Source organism: Centruroides sculpturatus, unplaced genomic scaffold, assembly GCF_000671375.1.
Source record: "Centruroides sculpturatus isolate CEXI.00-Female unplaced genomic scaffold, Cexi_2.0 scaffold172, whole genome shotgun sequence".
NCBI lineage: Eukaryota > Metazoa > Arthropoda > Arachnida > Scorpiones > Buthidae > Centruroides > Centruroides sculpturatus.
In genome coordinates this window covers 345,651-368,659 of record NW_019385305.1, presented here as the reverse complement: position 1 = coordinate 368,659, position 23,009 = coordinate 345,651, and the positions used below count along the sequence as shown (strand labels likewise).

Sequence of the window (23,009 nt, the reverse complement as noted above, 5' to 3'; positions counted from 1 at the left end):
GTACAGTGGGGACTGATTTCTTCGAAATACTGTATTAGATGTAATAAAGACAGAAATTTTTCCAGTTCGACGAGAGTGACCGAAAAGTTGTAAATTTTGGAAATTTCCGTGGACAACACCTGGTCCTAAAACGAATTAGTTAGAAAACAAATGACTATTATGTTTAACATACGAGTATTTAGATTTTTACAGCTATGGTGAGAAACGTTTAAAATCTACAACAGCCCTGTCGCGTCCTTTCAGATATACTAATGATGCGACAAAAGAGGTATTTGAATTGACCGGTATCGGCACCCTGGGGATTTGGCAGTGCGTGCATGCACGCTCTGCAACCGTCTTCGATTCCATTCATTAGCCACTCGTAGGGAGCTACTTGACTAAGTGCATTGTTTTAAGATTTAAAAAGTAAAGAATATTTTATATTTTTATGTACGTTTCTTTGCAAAGCTATATTTAATTATAATTTTCTTTAAAGTATATTCATATAATTGAAGAATATTTTGTATGTACCGGTACATCCACCACATATTTTATTTCACCGAGTAAGTTTTTATTATTTTATTTTTAATTGTAGCCCTTATATCGTGGCTAGCGATTCGGAATGTAATTGTGATATTAAAAATGCATTTAGAGAAGTCTACGGTTTTTACTGGCTTATCGAATAAACGATACGAATGGACCCTAGACCATCACTGACGCGCAATTGACTGATTGCCCCTGGATGTCGGCTTCTTACAGAAACACAGCTTCCCTATAGTCAAATGTCACGGCACGCCCCTGATAGCCACGATTATTATTTTAAAAAGTTTACATTAGGCTTAACATCAACGAAAATTCAATGCAAAGCGACACGCAACGGAGAAAAATTTCAGGATGGGATAGGTTAATATATTTTTTCGTACATAATCGGTTATCCAAAAAATAAGTTATCCGAACAACCCCAGTCCCCAACTGATTTGGATAAATGACGCTCTACTGTATTTTTAAAATTTGTGGGTCTTTTATTTGTGTATTTGTATTGTTAATATGATTACTAACAATTTGGATAGAAATATAAATCAAGAAGATAAACAAAAAATTAAATTTTGTTTAAATAAACTCATAAATAACTTCATAAATAAACATTATTAACTACTAATGATTCCAAAAGTTGATAATTTTATATACAAAAAAAGATTTCAACAACTTACAATTTCATCTCCTCATGTTTACTTATAATTATTTATATAAATCATTTATTATAAACAATCTCTTAAGATAATGCTCAGAAATATAAAATATAAATATGCAAAAATATCACCAAAATCTGAACATGTTTATTACACAACTCAATATAAATTTCCCTCAAGACGATATTTCACAACTAACATTGATTTATCTTAATTCATTTACTGAGAAAATACTGAACAAATACAAATTATATTCATTTCTAATTCCTCAGTAACAGCAGATACATTGATTTTTTCTTTTATCCGAGTCTTAGTGTCATATTATTTGTTTGTGGATGGCAGTTCTCTATTTATAATCAATTTGCACACTCATAATAGTGTTGACATAATTTTGCTTGATTAGAAGTTGGCATGCAACAACAAATAAAGTTAGTTTATTTAAAGAGTATACGTATTAAAGGTTGTAAGGAAAATAAAAGCAAAACTGCAGCTATTTTAGCTTAATAGATGAGAATTTTTTTCATACTATCTTAATCTGGTTTCAGCTCAAATGAGTTTTGGGATTTTCATAGCACAAATAATATGCAAAAAACTTCAAACATGAATGCAAGAATCTATTCTAATATAAACTTTTATAAATATAACAGCTCTAAATTATATTTTAAGATTTATAAATGATAATTACAAAATTTGTAAAAATATTATACTATACTCTTGCTAATCTGACCATTCCTTGCACTGAAGTGTACCAGATTACTGAGAGTGTATAGGCCTAAAGGCAATGAATGATGTGATCAGAACCAATTCTTTTTGGAGGCAGAAGGACAAATAATATAGCATGTTTACATACAATATTGTACACAGGAATGAAAACCAAGGAATAGGAAAACAGGAGGTGTGACATTAAAGGTTTTCATGGAAACAGATGTACATAGGCAATCACACTGGTATATGCCAGATAATTGAGAGGCTGAATTAGCAAAAGTGTACTGTATTTGAAGTTGTAAATATTGTAAAATAATAAATATATTAGTATTACAAGGAAAACCTTTTATCATGTCACATTTTTGACCTAGAAAGTATGGGATAAGAGCAAAAGTTTTTCAAACACTTAACTTAGTTTAATATCTAATGTAGCTTGTATTATATTTTTGTTATTAATTATAGGTTTGCTGTATTTTTATGCTTTTTTAACTCAATAATCCTGTATTCATAAGTATAGTGTTACTATACCTATAAATATAGGATTATTGAGTTAAAAAAGCATTATATTTTTGTTTAATACATGTTAAGAATTACTAAACTTGAAATCAAAATGGCTAAGTTAAAAGAAACATTAAACTGTTTCTTCAGTTGTTGTTAATGCAAAATAACACATATGCAATGAGTGATGAATTATTGCTAAAATATAAAATACATTTCTTACTTTCAAAGAGGTTTATATTAGCAAGTTTGCACATTGGTATTTCCTTAATACTTACAAAGTTTATAAATAGTCTAACATTGAACATCATAGATAACATTTGCACAATAACTTGTTATATTTTGAAAATAAGAATGGTGATGATGATCAATTGCTCTTGATTGCTTTTTTATTATCTTAAGATCATGAAATTTCATAAATTTCTTTATCAAAGGGATATATGTTCTATCAAGTAATCTTAAATTCTAAAATTTGAATTTAAAAATACAAATGTATCAGCTTCTACCAATTTAATTATATGTAGTGTAGTATGTGTTTCTTTCCTCACTATATATTTTATAAATAATACAGAATGCACTCTTCCACAGTTCATTTCATCATTTGAAGTATCTTCTCAAACATTAATAAACTATTTATAAATATTGTTTTGTCTTTCAACATAATTTCTTCTCTTTAATAGCCATGTTTGATAAAGTGACATCAACATTTCACTACATGTAATTGTTTCTATTATAAGCAATTACTCCAGTTGGATACTGTTACAACTTTATTTTATAACTTAAGCTTACAACAAAATATTTTGCTTATACTTATATTATTATAATGATTTATAAGGTTATAACAAAAATACCAATGTGCAAACTCATTACTATGTAAAACTTTTGACTTAATTATTTCATTAATAAGTTATACACCTAAATAATAACTGAAATTAAATAAAATATAATATTGATTAATTTTTTATACAGTGAAATATTGTTGTAACAAATTTAAGAATAATGATTTGTTAAAGTAAAGAATATTTTTTAAAATATTTAAATTTTTATCTATTTAAATATATATAATATATACAATCAATTTAAATATATATAAAGTCACCATCTCCATCTTCTTTATCTAATTTATTGAGTTGTCTTTCATTAGATATTATTGCCTGACAAGCAGTTTGCAGTGCAAGGTTAAAAATATTCTTGGAACAAAGTTATTAAATCAAAATAATAAAAGTTCATTCATCTATATAAAAAAAAAAAATAAATCTATGTAACTATATGTACGGTACATATATAATCTGATGTTATACATTGGAAATGCTTTGATTATCATCTTTTAAAAAGTTTGGTGAATATAATAGTCTGTTTAAAATTCCCAATAGTACTTATCTTATGCATTAAAAACAGCAAAAATTGTTTGTAATAGGATAAAGATGATTTTAAAGAATTCTGAAATTCCATTCTCAACATACCATAGTTCTATCTCCTTCTTCTGCTTCTCCATATTTCTTCATCATATTTACTCCTAAATTTATAGCTTGGCACCAAGTTTTAGGACTGCAATCAATTTTAAATGCTTGAGCAGCACCAGTAAAGAATAATCCATATAGACCACCAGAACACCCACCCATGGACATCTCGGCACAATGCGCGAGTCTGAACAATGTTTCTTTTGGATACAATGTAGGAAATTTGTTTAAGTTACTCAAAATTTCTAAAACAAACAGATAATGAAAAATTTAAGAAATTCCTAAGGAGGAAAATCTACAATATAGATCAATAAAATATATACCTTCAGCTCCTCTTTTCAAAGTTGATCCACAGTCACCATCTCCACCTTCTTTATCTAATTCATTGAGTTGTCTTTCACTAGATATTATTGCCTGACAAGCAGTTTGCAGTGCATGGTTAAATAAATCACAGCCAACTAAATGGAATGGAATTATTACTCTTATTTCTATATGATACAGCCTTCTCATGTCATAAAAAAAGAAATCATATTATTAAACAGATAATAATTTTCTTGTGAGATGTGACCTAAGTTTCTATATTTATATTGCTTTCTTGCTAAAAATAAAGAAGCATTTAATGTATTTTTGCATACTTCTAAAATCAATTAATGGCTGCAGACTAGAAAACATAAAAGAATCAGAAAATTTAGTTAATAATAATTAATTTATATCTGCAACAATTTATAAAAATCATTATATCAATACTATGTGATATATAGTGATAATACTACAGTAAAACCTCATTAAATAAAAGTTTAAGAGGTAAAAAAAATCCTGACTGAGTTAACAAGTTTAATATCTGATTTTCTCAAATTTTTCCGTATCCATAAATTTCTCATTATCAAAATCTGATTTCTCAAGAATCTGTTCACAGAATGATTTCAAAATTGTACGCAATTTATGGCACATTTGAATTCATTGTCAAGACATGCCCCAATCAAAATGCCAGTAACATACTGTATCAGGAAAAGAAAGTTGAAGTGAGGTTGTAATGGCATAGCATCATCTTCAGCACAAAGCCATAGCATTTGTTTATCTTAATCATCTGTACTCATACTGAATATAAGAGAAAATGAAGATCAAAAACCTATTAAAAGGTAGAGGAAAATAGGTTCAAATTAAAAAGTACTGACTATTTTGATTTAAGGAGACCATATTATATGAATAACCCTATATATTGTGATTGGGACATTAGACAAATCGAGTTAACACAGTTCAACTTAGCAATATTTTACTGTATGCTTGACTAAGATGAATCTTGTTAAGAAAAAAAATACATACATAGTTAAATATAATTACTATATTTGCAGGAAAATTTCAATTGATTACACAGAACTTTGAAGACAATTTAAAATATAAAAAATAATAATCTACTAATCTTAATTTGTCATAGAAATTTCAGAAAATCTGTTTATAAAATTAGAATATACAATCCCTGAAAAAAGTTTTCAAACAGCAACAGCTATGCAAACATTATTGATTGCAAGAATTTTTTTATTTGGTAACAAAATCCTAGAGTAATAAAAATTCTGGAATTTATTTCTAATGATAACAGATTTTATTATGCAAAATATTACACTGATAAAATAATTCAGAATATAAAAAAAGAAAATCTTTCAAACATAGAAAAAAAATGAAATGAAAATTCTTTAGTACTACGTTGGGCCTCCTTTGGCCTTAATAACAGCTTTAAGTGGGATGGCACTGATTTAACAAGTTCTGAGTAATAGTTATCATTAATTTTCTTCCAACTTTGCAACAAAGTAGATTTCATTCTTCCTTTGTGTAGGTCATTTTTTATCCACTAAAATTTTCAGTTTACTCACAGATGTTCAATAACATTTAAATCAGGTTTATTTGGTGGTAAAGCTAAAAATTTAATGCTTCTCTATTTCAAAAATTCTTTTACATTTTTCAAACAATGACAACTTGCATTATTATCCTGGAAAACAACTTCTTTACCCCCAAATTAATTTTGGAATTAGTAGTTTCCAAAATTTCTTTGTACAATTTGCCATTTACAATTTCTTTTAGAATATGCAGTTCATCCAATTTGCCATTTACAATTTATTTTAGAATATGCAGTTCATCCTTGCCTTTTGCTGACAAGCAGCTACACATCATAAGATCAATTGGAAATTTCTTCTTACATAAAAGACATTCTTGTCGAAACTTTTCATCTGCTCTGTGCCATACAAATTGTCCAGCATTGTCTCTGCATCCAACACAGTCCTGTTTTCATCTAAAAAATAACTTTCTCCTAATCATCAATGGTCACTTTTGGTAACGCCTTTCCCATTCCATTCATTTTTTCATGTGTTCCTTCATTATGAATAGTTTTGTTTTGTCTTCATAAAATTTGTAGTCCATCTCATTTAACCAGTTTCAAACTGTACAATTGCAAACATCATGGTACACTTTCAATTTAATCCTTTTAATGTGGCTCTTTAATTTTGTAGCCAGATGCATCTTAAGGCACAATCTTGGTTCTTGCTTGTTGTCTTGGTTGGCCAGTTCTCTTCAATATTTTTACACTTTCAAACTTTTCATATTTCTTCCATTTATAATTTACTGTTCAAACAGCACAACCAAAAATCCAAACTTCATTCTGCATTTTTCTTCCAGAATCAGTCACAATTTGGTTTTGAAAATCCTCACTGTATTCTTTAAGAGGGTCAATTTTGAAGTAATGTAAATGCAACAATAATGGAAATAGATGTAAGTAATACTTTCATACTACTAACTTGCATAAACTAATATGATTATTGTAAGAGAAAGAGAGAGTGCTTTAACACATTTTTTTTTCTAATAGGTTCGAAAACTTTTCCAGGTGTCATAGATATTAGAATATATATCATTAGCATAAAGAACACATTAGAATAAAAGCTTATACTCTTTCTGAATTGACATTGAAAGAAATTATCTATAAATTATTATTATTTTTGAATTATTACACAATATCATTTATAGCTTAAAACTAGTTTTATTAAATTTATATTTCCGTAGAAACTTAATGTTATCATATTCTTTCTCTTCATTTAAATAATTTAACCTGTTAGAAAATATAAAAATGTTTGAACAGGAAAATGAGAGATTTTTTTTGATTTGTTATTACAGTAGAGCATCGGTTAACCGACCATTTTAGTTGGCAAATTTCAAATGTGCGCTAGTGATGTGGCACTACAATATTTGGCTATGTCTTGGTTACTTTAATATTATTTTTGTTAAATTTTTGCATGTTTTAGCTGGCAACATGGCTCGACCATTGAAGGGAGGCCAGTATTTAAACAAGACTTAATTTTCTAATTATGAATGGCTGTTTGTTTTATGAGCAATAAAATAATTTAAAAATAATTTTTAACGATACAATAGCAACGATTATTATTAAAAAAAAAAAAATTGTTAGGCTTAACATCGATGAAAATTCAACGCAAAGTTGGTTAATAGTGATATACTAATATACTAATTACATGGGATATACTAATATACTATACTAATAATGTATTTTTTTCGGTTATCTGATTTTTTCAGTTATCCGACCAACCTGAGTCCCCAATTCAGTCGGATAATTGATGCTCTACTATATTTAAGAGTTTTTGGAGTTCAACTTAAATTAAGTCATTTAATCTATTGCTAACTATTACTATTATATTATAATAAATACTTACAAGGACTGAGTTTGGGACCAAAATCTTCAGAAACTTTGCTCACAACAAAATCTGAGACAGGTTTTAGAGATGGTGTTTGTCTCACTTTGTTCTCAGGCAAAAATGATTTTATCCAAGAGGATGCTTCTGTATGGTCATCTGTTATTTAAAAAAAATGTTTTATCATTACTAATTGATTATTCACTTTATTATTACTTTTAATATAATTAAGTGCAGTACTAAACAGTCTAAACTCTTACATACCCAAATAAAATAAATCAGTTTTATCTACTTTAAAAACAGTTAGAGAGACACCGGCCATCTCCAATGAGGTAACGAAAGTTCCACAGTATACTCTAGTAACCACTGCACCAATATTTTCTACATAAAACATTTCAATTAGTTATAAACTATTCTTATTCGTGAGAGCAAGTAATTTGGCAAGACTTTAATTACCCAAATATTCAACAGCTTCTTTAGTCATAATGTTCATTTCTAATTGAGACAATCCACCCAAATTATTTACAACAAGACATAAATGATCGCCTAGAAATATATGGAACTAATAAACACATTATATTCATTCCATTATTTTATAAATATCACAAACTATAATTTTTATAAAATTAATTTATTAATATTGTATTGTCTTTGGAGAATTGATATGTAAGGTCTTTTGTTTGATTTCATAAATAATCTGTAAATTTTAAGAAAAATAAATTGTGTTTTGATTTCTTAATTAAAAAGAACATTAAAATATCTCTTGGCATTAATTAACAAACAGATTAATTATAAAATTTAATCATCATAATTTTTGTTATTAAGTTTTTGATATTATAGTGCAGAGGGTGCCACAGCACAACTCTGACCAATATATTTTTGACAGAGATGATGAGACACACACTGCGAGTCAAATGTCTATACTGACATTAGTCTTTGTCAAGTGAATTGCCAGTTCATCTGTCTTTCTTGTAGATAAAAGTAAAGAGTTAAATTATTTTTTGGGCTGTTGTCTTATTCCAGCCTTACTGTCAGGACAAAGCCACACAGACATGTCATCAGTGTGGCTTTGTTCTGATGGTCGATCTCTGTCATAGAAGAGTTAATTAGGCTAACTTACCTAACTCTTCTCATTTTGCTACATACCATGCTAAGCATAGAATCATTTTTTTCTTTTACATTATTTTCAGTGAAGACTTATTAATAGAGAGTAATAAATTTTTAATATTACTAAACTGTTTAAACCAAATTAGATTATCTTAAAAATCTTTTAAAAATTTAGGGTTTTTTTAAAATGAATTCTAGGGTCTTTGAAAAGAACCTAGAGTCAAAAGACTTTTGAATCTTGGCAACACTGAATAGAATGAATGCTGATTGATTCATTTTGACTCTCAATTCTTTGTTGAATATAAGAGTAAAAGGAATGAACTGTACATCATTTATTTATTCGTTCATCATTCAACCAAATAATACTATTTTGCTATTATGAGTCAAGAATCATTTATTCATAAAGCTTGGGACCAGAAGGGTTTTTGATTTTGGAAGATTTGTATAGTTGCATCTGATTTGATTTGATTTGATCTATTTTAGTTTCACTTGACTTCATTTTTCTTTATGCTGCTTATTTAAAAATTTTTATCATTTTTGATAAAACAAAAACTTTTCATGTGTCTATGTGAATACTTTTAAATTTAAAAGTGTTCCTAGGGTATAAATGAAATTGGGATTAAATTAAAGACACTCAACGAATATGAAAAAGTAACATCTTTTGTATATATACATACTTCTCATAAAATTTATCAACCCAGAGAAAGGGCCTGGAGACAACACTGGAATATTCTCACTGCTTTGTGGAATTTTCCATTTGTAATCTGTGTTGTGTAAACATTCAAAAAACTTTTGGATGTATGGATTCACCCCGTAAAGGATTCACAACCTGTATTACCATACTTTTAAATATAATATTAGACAAAATAATAAGTTATTTAATTTTTTTTCTAAAAATTTCAGATGATTTATTTTGTAATATACTGATACTAAACAAGAAGTAATAGAGTTTGTGCATTGATATTTTTCATTATAAAATATTTCATTATAACTTTACAAACAGCCATCATGTTATAAGAATAAGCAAAGTTTCCCAGTTTGGGGTTCGATCCCCTATGCGAATCGCTCGATGTTGATGAGAATACGTCCAGTTGGAATTTAATATCCCTTTCTTTATTTACGAATATATACAGTAATGTAGAATACAATGTATTTACAGCCCAACATCAATTGAAGGTTTAACTTGTTTGTGCTGACCGCTTGTTCTAACGTCCGTTTCCAGTAGCTGTTGGTCGGAAAGTGGGTGACCAGTTCAAAGTTCGCTTTTTTCTTTCTTTGCACCCTCTATCGTCCAAATTGGCACATTGCTGATGGGCGCCACAGCAGTATAAGCCTACACTATAAGTGTAGGCTTATATAGTATAGTCTAATATACTGGTACTAAACAAGAGGTAAAAGAGTTTGTGCATTGATATTTTTCATTATAAAATATTTCATTATAACTTTACAAACAGCCATCATGTTATAAGAATAAGCAAAGTTTTCCAGTATAAGCCTACACTATAAGTCAATCATAATAGTCATTTGTTTATAATTGGGCAGATAAAATGTAGCAAAAGATTGACATCAATTTCTCAAACATTGGCTGGCAAAGATATGTGAAACAATCTGTAGAAAATATCTGAAATCCAGTATTAATTATGTTTATTTTAGATTACACTCAAATGCCAGTTTACAGCGTAAACCAGAATGCCAGTTTACACTAGATGCGAGAAAGGTAACTTCTGGTTTACACTGTAATGACCATACAAAAAATTTTTGGGTCAATTTAATCCTTTTTTAATAACCAACGAGAGGCAGATGATATACAACACAAAGATAAAACATAAATCTTCTTTAAAATGACCAACAAGATATTATTAAAAACATGTACAGGAAAACACTTGATGTCAATCTTTTTTTGTAGGATCCGACATCAATTACTTCATACAGTACTGAAAAGTTTTTTTCAATATCAGCAAGCTTAATAATATCTTGTCATTCATTTTAAGGAAGATTTATGTTTTATCTTCGTGTTGTATATCATCTGCCTCTGGTTAGCTATTAGGATTAAATTGATCCAAAAATTTTTTGTATGGTCATTACAGTGTAAATATATAAATAATCCTGGGAAAAATATAATTATGCAGTAATTTCTGGTCTCCCTCATTTAAATCAACACGCTGCTCAATGTGTGAAAATAAATGTAATGCCTTGCAATTAAAACAGAATATTTACAGTCAATAACTTTATTTAAATTAATATTTGCTTCATTCTAAAAAATCAATATTCTAAAATTAAACTTTTTCTCTCATTCAAAAATTATTTGATAAATGAATTAAAACATACTGTGGTATTGAGTGTATGTTAGAATTTTTTCATAAAAAGATTTAATGAAGATTACAGAATAATTTTTAAATAAATAAGAGGATTATTTTAAATAACACTCATTAGCATATTAAATAATCTTCTATTAACAAGTAGATAAATATTTTAAATTCGCAATAATCTACAAAATGAGAATCTATGATGGTAATATAGATGTCCATATGCTTCTATCAACATTCATTGGGCTAAATTCTTAAGTTGAATACTATTCAGAGAAGAAAGGCATAAAGCAGCATTTATACTTAAGAATAATTTGCATAAGAACACACTAACCATATGAGATATGTGTAAACAATGCTTACACATCAATTTCTCATACAAGTAGAGTATCCTTATATGAGTTACTTGTAAGTGTACATGCCACTTTATGCTTTTCTTCTCTGAATGGTGTCACATTCAATTGTTATCAGAATTAGTAGATTTTAAAATATAATTTAAAATATTTACCAGAAGCAATTTTAAGTCGAGATGCAGAGTCTTCTCTTGTCATGTGATTAAACATTATATGAACAACTTCTGAAGCAGAACAAACCTATAAATAAATTAAATTACAGACATTTATTAGATTTAAATTCACTACTTTGAATATACATTTCTTCCTTCTAAATTATACTATTTAAATTTATATCAAAATTATAGTTTGAAATAAAACTATAAAGCAATTCAATATAATAAACTAACAAATAATGGAGGTATTTATGATAGCAAGCTTTTCTCACATTCAGAAGAGCTGTATTCCGTGAAAGCTATGAATTATGAACAAGCATTCTTGTTCATAATTCATAGCTTGATGGAACAATTTGCAATCCTTATTTTATCTTTGTCGAACTACTTTATTGGTTGGTATCATGTTTTTTCAGGAATTCTTTCTGCCATTTTTTAAATCACAAAACAACTGTGATCTCTCTATTGGAAAATTTCAATAATCAGCAAATGTTGCTTCTGTAGAGCAACATTCACTGAAAAAACCCCAAGAACTTTTTGAAGAAAAATAAACTTTAAACAATTAATATTTTAAAGTAAAAATAAAAATTAAAAATATTTACTTTTAACCTTGAAATTCCTGCTTCTCCATGTATTCCTATAAAAAAAATTTATCAGTATATTGTATCAAAAATTATACACTCTTCTACATAATGCTTAACAAACATTACCTAAACCAAGTTCCATTTCATCAAAATTTATTTTGAATAACTTTCCACTACTTGGTGTGCTACACGCAGAAAGACTGATTCCAATTGTTCCTGAAAAACAGTTTCTAGTAAATTAACAAGCCAAACATTTAAAAAAAATCAAATTAATTTAAATAATAAGAGAATTCAAAATTAATAAAAATATTATTATTCAGATTTTGTTTATAATAAAAATCATTTAATAAAACAGTTTTTATCCAGGACACAAGTATAAACTTTGAAAAAGATTTTTGCTATTGCCAGAGGGAACTTTGTAACATTTTGTATGTTGAGGCAGAGAAGTAACCTCCAAATAAAGGTCATCTCTACCATCAAATTCTTATTTCCTAATGGTGTATGAAGGGACAACAAAACAGGACACTTTTAAAGATCATCCAATGAAAATTTTCTTTGTAAAATTTTTTCAAAGTTCAAAAATCATTTGTTTGAAATTTAAATATTAATTAAAAGTATAAAAATCAGTAAATATAATCCCACACATTAACAAAACTATTCAAATATCTGCTTGACCAAAATTTATCTGTTAGATATAAGATAACAATAGAGAACAGATACTGATTGCTGCTACCACAGCCTGCATGAGATGTTGATGTGTTTCAGCTGAAATTATTTTCCATTCTCTATGAGAGCATTACTGAAGTCAAACTCTAAAACTGGACAAATGCTTGGGTCTTGGTTGGTGCAAAGATATTCAATGAAATTCCAATCAGATTTCTGTGAAAGCTAGTCAAGTTGTTCCATCTTAATTCCTTTAAACTATTCTTTTACAGATGTTATTTCTTAGGCAAGAGCAATGTCATTCTAATATAGAAAAGTCTCTCTGCAAATGTCTTCACAGAATATTAAGCATATCCAGAATCAGTTTAAATAGCATGAAAAGTTTGCTTCATGAAATAATCTGGTCTAGGCAAAACAATGAATAACCAACCCAGATCATAGTGCCTCTGCTGTAAATCTTCACAGTTAGTATATACATAAAAAATTATTCTCCTGGCATTTTCCAAACTCAGACCCATCCATCAGTTGCCAAATGGCAAACCTTGATTCATCAAGCCTCAGAACTTGTTTGCATTGCTTGAGAGCTTAACGACAATGAAGTTATCACCATTCTAGCCTACACTTAGCATTAATTGCAGTGATCTGAAGCATGAAAGTGATCCTATTCCAACACAGATGCTTCTTTGGATATATTTTACAATCATATGTTACCTTCCGCAACTAAAATGCATGACATGACAATCAGAGCCATATCCAATAATAAAATAGGATGGCCAAATGTAATGTATATCAAAGGTACCCAAGCATTTCAATTAATGGATCAAGTTGTATACAAACAGTAAGTAGACTCCATAAAAATGACCAACCTATGTATATAAAAAAATATTTTCTGAAGAATGCATATTATTTTTATCTGTAAGATTATGTGAAGTATTCTTTTCTTAGATTTGAAGTAACAAAGACAAGTTAAGCTATATTAGGGAATTATAGTTAAATTTATAAAACTAAATTTTTTTATAATTTATAACAAATGTTTCAAATATCTTTACAGGATGGCTGGTTGGCTGAGCAGTTAAGAATGTTTTTGAACTTTTTTCTAACAGTGGAACTCTAACTTGGTAACTTTTTCTTGAGGCACCTGTACTTCTTCATCAATATAGAGTTATTGCTTTTTCTGTAGTTTTAGTAATTACCATAAAAGGTATTATGGTGTTGCTCAACACTATATTTCACAGTACCTTTAAAGTTCACTGCAGCACTTTTAGTGTTCTGTGATACCATTGAGTGAAGATGTCAGCATGCTGCTTTAGGGACCCAGGAATGAATCCTGTCAGGTCAAAAATCCCCATGAATTTTTCATGGGCAGTCCATCTCATATGTTAGGTCTTATTCTTCACCTGGCCACTGCAATGTAGACTTGGCCAAACCTATGATGGGCTTAATAAACAAGTCCTCTTAGTGCACAGAACAGAAAGAGTAAAAAAAAACTTAAAGTTAGAAATTAATACACCATAAAAAGAAAGAATTAAATGGGCAAAATATTAAAAAAATGATTATAGTTCTTAAAAAGAAATAAATTATAAATGCAGTTAGAGATAGTCTCATTTTTGATATATTTTTTTGAAAACATTTTCAAAATGTCCATGTTTAATCCTTAGAAAAAATAAACTCCAGCACATTAAAGCTTGCATTTTTTTAAAACTTACACAGAAAAATAATTAGATAATACAAAATGTCCAAAAAGTTACTAAGTGAAAGAAGTTTTATTAAAAATTAAATTACATAAACTATTGCATTTTCTCCTACAGCAAATGCTGAAAATTTACCCCAAAGGCCCGAAGATACATCTGCACTTGACACTCCACATTGTAAAACACATTGTGGAGGATGACAGGAGTGATCTGTTCATTGGATTGAGTAATTGCCATCTTCAGTTCCAGTGTATGGATTGTTCTCATACAGCAATCCCTTCAGTGCACCCCAAAAATGCTGCAAAGTGGAAATGAGTGATGCACAATTTACAGGTGTTGTGCAATACCATACGTATATGATAGCTTAACTTCAATGTCACTACAAATTTCTCACTGCATAGTAACTTTTCAAACACATTGTATAAAACTTTAACAAGTAACATGTCAGAAATTAAATGTTTAAATAATAAGTTATATATTTTACTCAATACCATAAAAAACATACCCATTTCAGATAACTTTCTAGTTAGGGCTGACTTTATTTCGCAAAGCGATCGACCTTCTTCCGCCATAGCTCCAGCAATCTACAATATGGATATGAAATTATTATTTCAATTATAAAATATAAATCAAAATCAAATCAATTGTTATCAAATAATTTTTAAAATATTCAACATGTTTATACTATTTTTATAATACTTATTATTTTTTTAAAATCAAAATAAATAAAAACCAAACTACAAAAATCTTGTATGTAGAAATTAATATAACATAAAATCATTTTTCATAGTAAAAAAAAAAAAAAGAAAAAAATTTAACATTCTCTATACAGTAGAATCTTGCTAATTTGGATTCAAATGCACATCAGATGGTACCTTATTTAAAATCAAATTTTATTGTGCTCTTCAAACAAACAATACAGTGGCTTGTTAAGCTTTTACAAAAGAAGTTTGCAAAAGAAATAACAGTATTTACCAATTTGAGCTTAAAAATAATCTAATTTTTGTTTGCAATTCCTTTTCTAACTGTTCCTTAACCATATCTCAACTCATCTGTCTAACAATAAGGTAATAGTTGTTAATGCCAGAATTAGAATCAACTGATTCATTATTTAAAAAAATACACAATGCAAAATAGCAGACATTAGAAAGAAACTCAAAAGGGTAAAAAAATTAGAGATATTTATACAAATTAAGCACTTTTTGGAATTTTCAAACCCCTCTTTGGATCAACAACATTCGATGTTCTGACAATTCAAATAGAACAACCATTTGTACATAATTTTTTGAATTCAATTGACCAAAATTACAAATTTGAACACTTCTTTAACAAATTAACAGATATTTTTAAATTAACAATTATTTGAGGTACAGTATAACAACAAGCATAATAAACATGAAATAATAATGTCTGTGCATAAACTAAGAAATAAAACTAAAATAAAAAGCAGATAAAGTAATGTAACAATTAAAAATTATAAAGTATAAAAATAAAATAACAGTAAATAAAAATGCATAGATAATTCAGTAGTATGCACAGACATTTAAGAGTATTAAAACCCAATGTGAAACATCAGTCCAGTCTACTGAAGTTTGTACGATACAAATAGCCAAGACTTGGCAGAAGCTTAACCTAGAGCTTAATGTCCAAATATCGAATGTTGTTGATCTGAAGATGAGATTGAAAATCCCAAAAAGCACTTAATCCAAATAAATATCCTGACTCTATTAACTTTTTTTGACTTTCTTTATAACATTTATACCTATGAAGTGTCTTTTCCAGGCTTGAGCAAATGATAGTCTGAATTATCACATATTCCAAATTAGTGTTCTACTGTAATAAAATTTTAATATGATTGCCCAACATCCCAATTTGGAATGCTTCATCCCTATTGGAAAATTTTTCCCAAAATGTCCTGATTTGTTCATTTCCACAAAAAATACTCTGATTTGTGTTTAAAAAAAAATCAAATAAGAAGTGTAGGCAATAGGTGTCATGTGCATGCTGTCTCACAATCTCATATTCACACATCTTTGGTACACATATTGTGTTCTGTGGCTCTGTGAAGTATTTCATGATGGCTTCAAAACTATTTATGGTTTCATGCAATCATTGACAATAGATCAATCAATGGTCAATTCTGACCATAGTCTAGTTTTTTTTTTTTTGCTCTTTTTGCCCTGTGGACAGTAAGAGAACCTTTATATTTAATCATATCCATCCTGGATTCAGGCAAGTATATACACAATGGAGCAACTAGATTAGCTAACAAAAACTTAGTTGAAATATGTAAAATAATAAAAAGTGTTCAATAATTGATAATTTAATTAGAATTATTCACTTATTTTCCAGAGTAGCCACTCCCTACCTAATACTGGGTATCCATCAATCTTTATCACAATGCTACCTCACAGTGTCCCAATTTCTGGTTTTTGAACTAATAGCAACTAATTTTAATGTATAAAGTTTCAATTTAATTATGCAGGAATGTTTTAAAACACTTATCAAACACTGGGTATGTTCATAAAATAAAACAAGAATGATGTCATTATTCTTACTTTTGCTAGACATTTTGACAAATTCATTTAAAAAAAATGGCTGTTTCTAAAGTTGAATGTTGTTAGTGAATTGTATCTGAAATGTTTTTCTCAGATTTCTTTGCATGGGCATTAATTTGCATCATTTCACCTTTTAATCCACAATTTGTACACTTAACTGAATTCAGAAATATCAATTTCACCATATTTTCTTCATGATTTGAACTATTTCTTACCTTTGTGAATTTTGTTAGAATTTCATAATTATCATCAACAAGAGCATGTATACTGAGCAAAACTAGTCTTGTTAATTCATCTAACTCATTTGATTTTATGAAAATATCCATTATTAACACAACTGTTCTACATTAGTACACAATTAATGCAAATAATAATCATTTACATTACATATTAATGTAATGATATAGAATTTGAATAGAGAATATGCTAATGCATTGATTGAACAAGTAAAAACATTCATAACATTCTGTTTTCTAGAATACTTTTCTAAAGGAAAGTAACAAATTAACATTAAAATTTAGAATGAATTTATAGAATTTAGTATTATTTTTGTATCACATTTTGATACAATATAGATGTTCCAGTTTCATTTCAAATATCAGAGTGTAAATTGGAAATATTCTTCTCTCTTAAAAGAGGAAGTTAGTGTTTAGACTAAAACTAAGAACTTATCAAAAATAAGTAAGAAAGCTTCTGATATTTCTATAAACATTTAGTCTTAATGTTCTACAAGCTTCTGAAAACATAAAGCATATTCTTTTGATTAGTGAAGTCACTGCACTACATTTTTGAATCTCTTCATCACTTAAAAAACATTTGTCATCCAAGTGTTCATTTAATAATTTAAAAAAATGATCATATAGTCCGGATCCTGCACTGAACAATTATCTTCTTTTCAGATCTAAAAGAACACTTGTACTGCAAATGTTTTTCAAGCAATGAAGATATACAGAAACATGTGCTGCAAACTCCAACAATCAAAAGAGTTTCATACAGCATGTTTTCAAAGCTGGCAGAACATAAGGATGAGTGCCTAAATGTTTATGATAATTTTGTCAAAAACAAAATGTTCTATGTTAAGATATTTTCTTGCTTACTTTTTGGTATTTATTTGTAAACTAATTAATGATTCCTCTCATATATATTGAATGTCTGTTATTATTATTTATCATTGAACATAATCAATTATTATCAATGTTATCATACATTCATTGTTTTGTCTATTTGTTATTACTGAAGATATTAATATTGACTCATGAAAAATTGATTGTAAGTTTGGATAGTCAAGGATTATCTGTGTATCCATTATTTTTTTATATAAATATGTATAAAAAACATAACAGTAACATAACATAACTTAAGTGTAGAAAATAAAACACTGAACTCTTAGAATTTTTAATTATAGCTTCAGATCATTTATTCAAATAAAATTTTATCCTGATTTTTAAAAAATTGTTGAATGTTTTATTTTTCTGTTTAAATTAAATGAAAATAGAATTTTTGAGTCAATGATTATATAAAATTTATTAGTGAATAATGATGTAAATTCAAGTTTCACCCTTATTTAGTATGAATATGCAAATGTTATGATTTTGAGAGATTACTTTTGATTCATTTTCACATAATTTAATAGATATTTCAGGCTGTTATACAAAATATTAATTCTTTTAATCTGTTATTATAGAATGCAAATAATTAGTTTGGTTCATAATATCTTTGACTCTACCTTGAAAATTCATAATATTAAATTCAGCATTCTTCAAAACATACTTTATAGATTAAAACAGCACCACATAGTCCTCTTCTTCCTGCCGTCTTGTCTTTACTAACTAAGGCACAATCTTCATTGACAATGAACGTATCAACCAACAAACCCTCAATTTTGGCACGTTCAACTGCCAATCCAAAATTGAGTCTATCACCTGTATAATTTAGCAATATAACCAGTGTGCCAGCTGTTTAAGAAAAAAAAAATTATAATTAATATTAAATAAATAGCACTTATTGTGTAGAATATTCATAAATTATCTATTATGATAAAGTTAATTTTAAAAATTAAGTTTATCATCATAATAAAATATTAAATTATTAATAAAATAAATAAAATGAGCAATTATTTATTGTGACATCGTCACAATGTCGAGCTGCAATTTTTAATCATATTTTTAATTAATTTCATTTGAAATATATTCTTTCCACCTCAGATTAGTAGTGACTTGCCCCTGTACATCATACTTTTCCTTTAACAATAGAGTAGTGCCAGTCATTTATCTATCAATAACACCTTTCAAGAGAAAATTTTTTAATTGAAATAACATGACTTCCGGTTTGAACTGGATGTTCCTATATAGTTAATCAAGACCTCTTGCTCCTAAGGTTTCCACATCTGCATCTGGTCTCATCTTTAATCTATCTAACTCTGTTCTCAAGGTTAAGGAAAGACAGATGGACAACAGTGAACTTTATAGATTTACAATTTTTTCAAATTGCAGCCCAAAAATTTAAAAATTACAATTGTAGAATGATTACTCTATAATTAACTTTAAATAAATAAGTTATATACTGCAGGGGTCTTGTTACTTAGCACCAAAATCAACATTTGACGATGTTTTTTTTTTAAGGCAGCAATAAAAATATAATACTGGCAATAGCAAGTGGCAATAAAAACCCTAGTCTGCTTATTTTGATATTCAGCATAAAATTGAATCACAAATCACACTTTGGGAAAAATAGCAAAATGTCGAGCTACCATACAATGGAAATCCCATGCACCACACACCTAGCAATTTCACGATATCACGTGGCAAGTTCAAGAAGAAAATAGGAAGTGATGTTGCAAACCGAAGGAAGTTTTGTGCAATACTGCCCAGTGTTTCCAGAGTGGGAATTTTTTTTTTTATTGAGCGACAGAAATTTTGGGATGACTTTCCAGATACCAAACTGATAAGACTACTGGCATCTATATTAATAAGTAAGTAAAACTGATGACGATAGATAACTTAAAGTGGCAAAAACAATTAAAACTGGTGAAATGGTGGATATTTTTAAATTTTCCATAGCATTCCCTGTATATAATCGAGACAGGTTGATAATGATAATGATAATAATAATAATAAGCACAGAGCCCAAATGGTTAGGAGTTGAAAGTTGAAATTTGGTACACAGTTAGGGTTTGTCACGAAAACACATACTAAGAAGGGATTTTTCGAAATTCCCCCCGGGGGAGAGACAGGATTAAGGTTTCGACAATGGAAGTGTTAAGTAACAATGGCAGTGTTAACAATGGAAGTGTTAAGTAACAATGGAAGTATCAACAATGGAAGTGTTAAGAATGGAACTGTCAACAATGGAAGTGTTAAGTAACAATGGAAGTATCAACAATGGAAGTGTTAAGAGAAAGCGATGTGCAAGATTTACAGGCACAGATGCAGTTTTTTCGTTTTTGCGGGAAATCGAACATTTTTTTAACCCATCTAAAAATTCTCTAATTAGTCTGGAAACAGTGGGACCTAATTCTTGCATTCTTTGAAAAGGGTAAGATTGACTATAACGTAATAATCTTAATCTTCACTATCGTTACTTTTTTCCCAGGCAACACTGGGCTCATCAGCTAGTATAAATATATTGTATACTGTGTATCATTAGTGCCATTTACAGCATTGGAAATGCAACATTTCTTGAAAGTGTGTCACACAACTTTTTTTAAAATTTTCAGCCTAGTGCATATGACGTTATTGTAATTGACTAATGAGATTGAACTAAACTGTGCTCAAATATTTGCTATTACAGATATTGATCTAATAAAATCATTAAAGTGACATACTCGAATTAGTGATCTCTATCGACAGAGAAATAAGATGCATGGTACTATAGGTTGCAAATTATGATATATTATGTAGAATCTAAGATGTACCCTATTTTCAGAGATACTGAAACCTGAATAAAAATGTCTCTAACATAAGTCTTTCTACCACAATGGAGTCAACTAAATAGAAAGGGACAGGACCAACATATCCTGGATCATAAAAATCTCTGTTGATAGAGGTCACTAATTCCAGTACGTCATTTTAATAATTTTATTAGATCAATATCTGTAATAGCAAATAATTGAGCATAATTTAGTTCAATCTCATTAGTCAATTACAATAACGTGATATCCACCAGGCTGAAAATTTCAAAAAAGTTGCGTGGCACACTTTCAAAAAATGTTGCATTTCCAATGCTTTAAATGGCACTAAGGATAATTGCATATGGGAAAATTTAAGTATCAAATCCAATGTTAATTCAGAAGAGCCTAACATGGAAGTGAAGAGGCTTTTGACTGCTACCATAAAAAACAGTATTATATAGTTTACTTTACCATGTAATAAGTACTAATTTGATCAACATAAATTTGTCTCAACTTGTCTATTTACAAAAAATCCATCAGTGAACTTGCAGAAATTAAGATTTGTTTTAAATTCAATAAATACAGCATTTTCTTTTTGACATATATTGCTTCTATAAAACTGCAAAAAGAAAAACTGATATACACCTATCCTCTTTTTATGCAGTTTTGAAATAAAGCAGTAGACATAAGAAAACTAACTCTCTTTTTATGCAAAGGAAATTTTCAATTTTCAAATAAACTTTTTACATGAAAAAAATTTATTCATAAAATACTGTATGTTGATTTTATGCTTCCTATGTTACCTTGTGTTTACTATATTTACTTACAATTAATGTTAATGATAAATGATGTTAGAATAAAAAAATCATGTTTCTTTTGTAAATTGTTTATTTTTTCATTCCATTGAAGTTCTGAATCCTATTAAGCATTTTTCTACTGGATGCATGTACAGTACCTTTTTATGTAATTTTTGTTTTACCAGGCATTCTTTGAAATGTATCCACCATGCAAATACAGGGATAGGTGTAATATATACAGTACTAGCTTACCCGTCGCGCATTGCTGCGATCTCAGAAGAAATGAAATTCAAGCAAACTCGTTATGATAAAATTAAATTTACATTTTATCATTTCTATTGAAACTTATTATTATTATATTATTATTATCATTTTCATCGGGAAAACATTTCAAAGTGTCGTTTCAATTCTATTTATTTATTAGAGTGCTTGTGGATACACGATATTTTTTGTTTTTCCATCTGGCGCGTACACGAATAAATCAGAAGGTTTTCCGATACGTGAGCTGGCCACATACAGTTGTCCATGTGAGAAGCACGGATTCTTTAAATTTAGCCCACATACTCGCAGAGATTGTTAGAAGTGCGATATTCCCCATTTTTATATATATTTTGTAATCCTTTATAATTTTGATTATTTAATTGCTCCTTCCTCTCTTCCTTGGCATGCTGTAAAATTTCTGATAGTTGGATAATAAACCGTTTTATTGTAATTTGTCTTTTTAAATTATTTTGAGTTGATATTAAAATTTGGAAAAGGGGGATTCCTAGATCGGTAAAATAGGCGAATTTCCTTCTACAACTTCGGTTGTTGTTCATGATACAGTTAAGGCTTTAACAAAGTTCGAGCGATTATGTAATTAGCCAAAAAAAAAAGTTGAAATAATGTGATTAAACAAAAATTATTACAAATATCGTAAATAACAAATGCATATATAGAGATATTTTTTGGAAGCAGGGAAATGGTCTTCACAATTTGAAATCGATTGAACACACAGAACAAACAGTGCTCGTATACACGCGCGCCATCTATCGTAGGATAAATGTACTATGCCAGAAACATTCGCGGGAGTGTATTAAAAAACTTTCCAAAGTTTCGTGGCGATCGGATAAATGGTGTGGTAATGCATGAAGGACACACACACACATTCATTTTTATATATATAGATAAACTAGCTTACCCGTCGCGCATTGCTGCGATCTCAGAAAAAACGAAATTCAAGCAAACTCGTTATGATAAAATTAAATTTTCATTTTATCATTTTTATTGAAACTTATTATTATTATTCGTTTTCATCGGGAAAACATTTCAGAGTGTCGTTTCAATTCTATTTATTTATTGGAGTGCTCGTGGATACACGATATTTTTTGTTTTTTCGTCTGGTGCGT

At 28.6% G+C, this 23,009-nt stretch overlaps 1 protein-coding gene across 1 annotated transcript in view; it reads right to left on the bottom strand.

Moving 5' to 3' along the window:
* The window catches only part of LOC111637410 (triokinase/FMN cyclase-like), a 30,635-nt gene that overhangs the window by 2,121 nt on the left and 5,505 nt on the right, over positions 1 to 23,009 (bottom strand). The window contains exons 3-12 of the mRNA XM_023382891.1: positions 18,706 to 18,890; positions 14,883 to 14,961; positions 12,150 to 12,239; positions 12,042 to 12,076; positions 11,443 to 11,527; positions 7,978 to 8,067; positions 7,786 to 7,902; positions 7,543 to 7,680; positions 4,156 to 4,290; positions 3,836 to 4,077 (exon numbers count right to left, since the gene is read on the bottom strand). Coding sequence (XP_023238659.1) covers positions 3,836 to 4,077; positions 4,156 to 4,290; positions 7,543 to 7,680; positions 7,786 to 7,902; positions 7,978 to 8,067; positions 11,443 to 11,527; positions 12,042 to 12,076; positions 12,150 to 12,239; positions 14,883 to 14,961; positions 18,706 to 18,890 — 1,196 coding nt within the window. The remainder of the gene's footprint in view (positions 1 to 3,835; positions 4,078 to 4,155; positions 4,291 to 7,542; positions 7,681 to 7,785; positions 7,903 to 7,977; positions 8,068 to 11,442; positions 11,528 to 12,041; positions 12,077 to 12,149; positions 12,240 to 14,882; positions 14,962 to 18,705; positions 18,891 to 23,009) is intronic.